Below are 6,510 nucleotides of genomic sequence, written 5' to 3'. Positions count from 1 at the left end.
GGAGGGAGGGGGAGCTGAGGATCGGGGGACGGGCCCACAAAAACAGCGGGGGGAGGGGCGGGCCCCGTTGGCCCCACGTTAGCTACGGGCCTGCCCCAGGGAGGCTGTAGAAACCCTGAACCTGTCCCTGGAAGCACACCTGGGCCAGGTGCAGGCGAATAAACTGAAGCTTTATCCCAACCAGATGAAGGTGCTACTGGGGAGACGAAAGACTGACCTAGGATTTCAGGCGTCTCCCAATTCTAGATGGGGCTGCGCGACCCTCAAAGGAGCAGGACTAGGGGTGCTCCTGGACTTAGGCCTACTGCTGGATAAGCAGGTGCCAGGTCTGGCCAGGAGTGCCTACTACCAGTTTTAAAGAAGTATCTGAAGAGGTGAGCGGTGACTCAGGAAAGCTCATCCCCTGACACAAATTTTGCTAGTCTTTCAGGTGCTGCTGGACTCTTACCCTTCTCTACTGCCACCGACAGACTAACACGGCTACCCAACCATCTCAATCACTTTTGACTCGTAAGCCAGCTGCAGCCTTTGCTGGGCAGAAAAGAGCTGGTTATTGTGATGCATGCCCCGGTAACACCAAACAGGCTTTTCAAACAATGCCAACTCTTCCAGCGACAGAGTACCAAGGGTGGAAGTGGACTCAGCACCCACAGCAGAGACAGTGAAGGTCCCCAGCCACCATTCAATTATTTGGGGGAGGAGGGAACTGTTCTCCTTGTCCAACTGCAAATCCCGCTCTCCCCTCCCCCCTCCTTTTCTGTGGCAATCACGATAAAGAACTTGAGAAGAGCCTTATTGGACCAGATCAATGGTCTAGCCAGTCCAGTGTTCTGTTTCACTTGATGGCCAACCAGTTCCCCTGGAGGACCAATGGCACAGGCCATAGAGGCCAAAGCCTTCCCCTGATGTTGCCTCCTGTCACCGGTATTCAAAAGGTTTCACCCTCCTCTGAACATAGAGGTTCCCTTTCTTCACCAGTGCTGGTAGCCATTCATGTACCTATTGTCCACGGACCTGTCTAAAGCGGCCTTTCAAAGCCATCGATGCTCAAGGCCATCACTGGCTGCGGTCACACGCGCCGGTTGAGGCGGAGGGGACGCGAGGCTATTCCCTTCGTAGGAATCTGACATGCAGTTGCGAGATCACGCCCCCCCCCCACCCGTGTAGCTGCAGTCGCAGCCCGTCGCTGTGTGATCAGACGCAACTGCAGGTGAGTCAGGGTCCTTTTTGCCTTTTGTTTACCGTGCGCATAAACGAGGCATCGCACCTCCACACCAGTGTTCCCTCTAAGCTGAGTTAGTGTGAGTTAGCTCACAGTTTTTTCAGCCTCCGGCTCACACCTTTTTGTCTGAGCTCAGGAAGGGCTGGCGCCAGAGCCAACTAATTTATGCCGTAGCCAAATTGCTCGCTCACAACTTTAGTGTCAGGAGCTCACAAAGTGGGATTTTTGCTCACAGGACTCCGCAGCTTGGAGGGAGCACTGCTCCACACTGAGGGCCCCCTTATGGAGTATGCGACGAAGCGCATACTGCGAAGGGTGGGTGGGGGAATGGCACCAAGCCAGGATGGCCTGATCAGACCATCCCGACAGCTTGAGAGTTCGCTTGAGCGATCAGACAGGATTTTTTCTGGGGGGTTTTCCTGCCCATAAAAATTTGTTTATTTCTGCTTGCCATTTCTGAAATGTTTTTTTCCCTAAAGGAATAGGTAAGGCTCTAAAAAGAAATTGGTATGCCTTACGGGCCCTGTGGAATGGCACAAGGTCCCAACCACTGCTGCCCTCAACCAAAAGCCTGGCAGAACATCTCCGCCTTACGGCCCCTGTGGAATTGCACAAGGTCCCAACCACTGCTGCCCTCAACCAAAAGCCTGGCAGAACATCTCCGCCTTACGGCCCCTGTGGAATTGCACAAGGTCCCAACCCTGCTGCCCTCAACCAAAAGCCTGGCGGAACATCTCCGCCTTACGGGCCCTGTGGAATGGCACAAGGTCCCACAGGGCCCTGGTGTCAATTTGGCAGAGAGTTCCACCAGGTTGGGGCCAGAACTGAAAAGACCTTGGCTCTGGTCAAGGAAATCCTGACTTTAATCGCGTCTAAGTCAGATCTAAAGGCGCGTGTGATCCCAGCCACAATCTGAGCTGTCAGGAAAGTCCAGGGTTAATTAGTCATTGAGTAAAATACTTGCTTTCGTCTGTCCTGAGCCAACCCTTCAGATCGGCTTCAATTTTAGATGCCCTCTTCTGCCCTCCCTTATGCTCACATAAATAAATGGAAAAGCTCAGAGACAAATGTACAACACCACAACCCAGGCTATAAGCCAAAACATTCAAAACAAAAAAACCAGACCTCCCAGTATAAGGACTATAGGCCCCTGCCACACGGGGCGGGCAGAGCAGCTTACAAACTCCTTTCCCTTCCCCTCCCCACAACAGACACGCTGTGAGGTAGGTGGGGCTGAGAGAGCGCTTGACAAAAACTGCTCTTTTTCAAGGACAGCTCTCATCAGAACTACGGCTTGCCCAAGGTCATCCAGCCAGGTGCAAGTGGAGGAGTGGGGGAAATCAAACCCGGCTTTCCCAGATTAGAGTCCTCCCACTTAACCACTACACCAAATACTTGCTTTTGTCTGTCCTGAGCCAACCCTTCAGATCTTCTTCAATTTTAGATGCCCTCTTCTGCCCTGCTCACATAAAGAAATGGAAAAGCTCAGAGACAAATATACAACACCACAACTCAGGCTATAAGCCAAAACATCCAAAACAAAAAAACCCAGACCTCCCAGTATAAGGACTATAGGCCCCTGCCACACGGGGCGGGGGGAAGCATGGGCAAAGTGCGGCTTTTGAAAGCTGCACCAAAAGAGACATGCGGCGGCGGGATCACATAGATCCCCTGAGCCGCCGCGCAGTTCCTCCCCGGCACGATCAGATGCCGGGGGGAAGCGACTGAACGAAGAGTGCGGCAGCCGAACTGCGCATGTGTGCGCATGCGCAGTTCAGCCAAGAGCCTGGATTGCTCCGTACGACGGGCACGGCGGCGATCCCACGACTGCGCTTGATGCGGAGTTCCAAGTAAGTCCTCCTCTGTAGGAGGTTCTTTTTTGCAGCGGGTTTTCTGGCTTTAGGGACGGATCAGGGACGGGTGCGCGCCGCTTCCCAGATGTTGTGGTGACATCGCGCCCGTTTGCTGCACCCCCAATCCATCCCTCTCCTGGGCCAAAACCTTCCGTGTGACCGGGACCATTAGGAAGCAACAAAATTGGGGGGGAAACAGAGACTCATTCAGCTTTGAAGCTCAGCCTGATACAGACAGGTACAATATGAGAAATCTTCAGAGGAATTGAGGGCTAGTCCCAACATTAACTGTAGCAACCCCTGAGAAGAGGTGCCTTTAGAAATCAGAAAGTGCAATTACAATTCAAGGGAAACTCTAATACGATAAAGGTTGATTTGCTTCTGATGAAGTCTTGATACGAAACCAAGAGAAAGCCGGCTGCTTTGTAATGATACTCTTACTGCTATTATGACTGCTCCACTGCTATTAGCATTGTAATTTACAGCGTTCCAATGATTATTCCTTGGCTAACAGCAGTATAGAATTGTATTGTCTTATTATATATCACTGAGATATTGTATAGTATTGGCTATTATGCCTTGTATGTAATTTTGTATACTTTGAGATAATACCTAAGCATAAAGTACATATCTGAGTGCTTGAGTGGGTTCACCACTCTGTTTTTCCCCCAGTTTTGTTTCTTCCTTATAAGCCAAAACATGCCTGTGGTCAATATCTGAGTTGCAGGATGATCTGGGGTTAGACCGGAGCCTTGAAAGACATCTGGGAGACCATCCAGAGAGCCAGGGCCTCACAGAAGATCTTAGAAATTTTGGGGTCTTCAGTGTGGCTTTAACTCCCTTCTATCCCAATATCACTGATTATGACTGAAAACATACCTTTGTTCTGGTAAAACTGTAGGACACGTCAAAAACGTTAGTGTCTCAAAGACTTCAAGGGACTTTCCATAAGCTGAGCACTGATATGGTTTCTCCCCTGCATGGATTCTTTGATGAGAAGTAAGGTGTGAGCTCTGACGGAATTTCTTTCCACATGCTGAGCATGGGTATGGTTTCTCCCCTGTGTGAATTCTTTGATGGGAAGTGAGGCTGTCCTTCTGACTGAAGCTTTTCCCACACTCTGAGCATTTATACGGCTTTTCCCCAGTGTGGATTCTTTGATGGGAAGTTAGCCGTGAGTTGTCAATGTAGCATTTTCCACACGCTGAGCATTTGTATGGTTTCTCCCCTGTGTGAATTCTTTGATGGGAAGTGAGGCTGTCCTTCTGACTGAAGCTTTTCCCACACTCTGAGCATTTATATGGTTTCTCTCCTGTGTGGATTCTTTGATGAGAAACAAGGCTTGAATTATGACTGAAGCTCTTTTCACACTCTGAGCATTTATATGGTTTCTCCCCAGTGTGGATTCTTTGGTGGGAATTAAGTTCTGACCTCCAAACAAAGTCCTTTCCACAATCTGAACATTTATATGGTTTCTCCCCTGAGTGAATTCTTTGATGGGATGTTAAGTGTGAGTTGCGATGGTAGCTCTTTCCACACTCTAAGCATTTATATGGTTTTTCCCCAGTGTGGATTCTTTGATGGGAGGTGAGACTGTCCTTCTGGGTGAAACTCCTTCCACACTCTAAACATTTATATGGTTTTTCCCCTGTGTGGGTTCTTCGATGGTAAGTAAGGCGTGAACTGCAACTGAAGCTCTTTCCACACTCTGAGCATTTATATGGTTTCTCCCCTGTGTGGGTTCTTTGATGGTAAGTTAGTGTCTCCTTATGAGTGAAGCTCTTTCCACAGTCAAAGCATTTGTATGGTTTCTCCCCAGTGTGGACTCTTTGATGGGAAGTAAGGCTCTCTTTATGACTAAAGCTCTTTCCACACTCAGAGCATCTATATGGTTTGTCCCCTGTATGGATTCTGTGATGGTTAGTAAGGCTGGTCTTCTTCCTGAAACTCTTTCCACACTCTGAGCATTTATATGGTTTCTCACCTGTGTGGGTCCTTTCATGGGAAGTGAGTTGTCCCTTCTGAATGAAGCTCTTGCCACAGTCTGAGCATTTATATGGTTTCTCCCCAGTGTGGATTCTTTGGTGCATAGTGAGGCTCTGCTTACAAGTGAAGCTCTTTCCACAGGCCGAGCATTTATACGGTCGTACCCCGGTGTGAATTCTTTGATGGGATGTAAGGTTCGAGTACCGATTGAAGCTCTTCCCACACTCTGAACATTTATATGGCTTATTATCTGCGTCCGCCCTTTTCTGCAAAATAAAATTGTTGCTCAGACTCCAGCTCTTCCTATACTCTGTCAACAACTGCTCCCTGTTTCTTATTTTTTGACAGGTACCAAGGCTTGATTTACCAAGTGAGATTTTTGAACATAATTTACTCCCTCCGTTTCCTCTAGGACTTTCTTTTTGAACTGGAATTCCGTGGAAATCGGAACATTCAGAAGCGGTGGATCTCTTCCTCCTTTGCAGCTGGGCTTCCGGTTTCCTCCTCTGCTGTTTCTCCCCTCTCTTGGTCTCCCTCTCTGTTGGAATAAAGAGAATCCAGATGAGGGACTCGGGTGGGTCGCCATGTTGGTCTGAAGCTGTGTTGGTCTGAAGCAGCAGGACGAAGTTTGAGTCCAGTAGCACCTTTAAGACCAACTAAGTTTATTCTGGGTATAAACTTTTGTGTGCATGCCTACACCCAGAATAAAACTTCTTTGGTCTTAAAGGTGCCACTGGACTCAAACGTTGTTCCCAATGAGGGAGAAATTGAGCTTGCCATCAGTGAACTAACCTATAATCTATTTTGCCCAAAGATGGACATCCTAAACCAGGGGTGGCCAAACTGTGGCTCGGGAGCCACATGCGGCTCTTTCGCACATATTGTGCAGTTCCCAGCAGGGCGGCTGGGGAAGCGAAGGGGAGGGCACGCCTCCCCGATCGGTCTTCCCTTCCCCAATCAATGTTCCCCTCCATGGGTAAGCTCGAGGTTTCCCTCCCCAATCGGTCTTCCCTTCCCCAATCGATGTTCCCCTCCATGGGTAAGCTCAATGTTCCCCTCGAGGGTCAGCAGAGAAAGAAAGCAACTAACTTTAAATGCATTCTCAAAGGCCCCCCTCCCGCCGGTCAGCTTGGAAGAAGGCATTTCTCTCTTTAAATCCCTTCTCCAAGCCAGCTGACATGGGGGCATGGGGGGGGGCTTGGAGGATGCATTTAAAGTTAAAGTTGCTTTCTTTCCACATCTCCCTTTCTTCGTTTTTCTCTCCCTTTCTTTCCACCTCTCTCTCTCTCTTTCTCTCAGACATAAGAACATAAGAGAAGCCAGTGTTGGATCAGGCTGATGGCCCGTCCAGTCCAACACTCTGTCACACAGTGGCCAAAAAAACCAGGTGCCATCAGGAGGTCCAGCAGTGGGGCCAGGACACTAGGAGCCCTCCCACTGTTGACCCCA

At 49.5% G+C, this 6,510-nt stretch overlaps 1 protein-coding gene across 1 annotated transcript in view; it reads right to left on the bottom strand.

The window, feature by feature from the left end:
* LOC107105684 (zinc finger protein 135-like) overlaps positions 1–5,205 on the bottom strand; it is a 6,970-nt gene extending 1,765 nt beyond the window's left edge. Inside the window, exons 1-2 of the mRNA XM_015405681.1 lie at positions 4,670–5,205; positions 3,955–4,501 (exon numbers count right to left, since the gene is read on the bottom strand). Coding sequence (XP_015261167.1) covers positions 3,955–4,501; positions 4,670–5,165 — 1,043 coding nt within the window. The 5' untranslated portion in view covers positions 5,166–5,205. The remainder of the gene's footprint in view (positions 1–3,954; positions 4,502–4,669) is intronic.
* Between the last annotated feature and the right edge of the window lie 1,305 nt (positions 5,206–6,510).

Source organism: Gekko japonicus, unplaced genomic scaffold (assembly GCF_001447785.1).
Source record: "Gekko japonicus isolate JY-2015 unplaced genomic scaffold, Gekko_japonicus_V1.1 scaffold7454, whole genome shotgun sequence".
Taxonomy (NCBI): domain Eukaryota; kingdom Metazoa; phylum Chordata; class Lepidosauria; order Squamata; family Gekkonidae; genus Gekko; species Gekko japonicus.
Note: the sequence above shows the minus strand (reverse complement) of the source record. Positions and strands in the feature narration are given on the sequence as shown.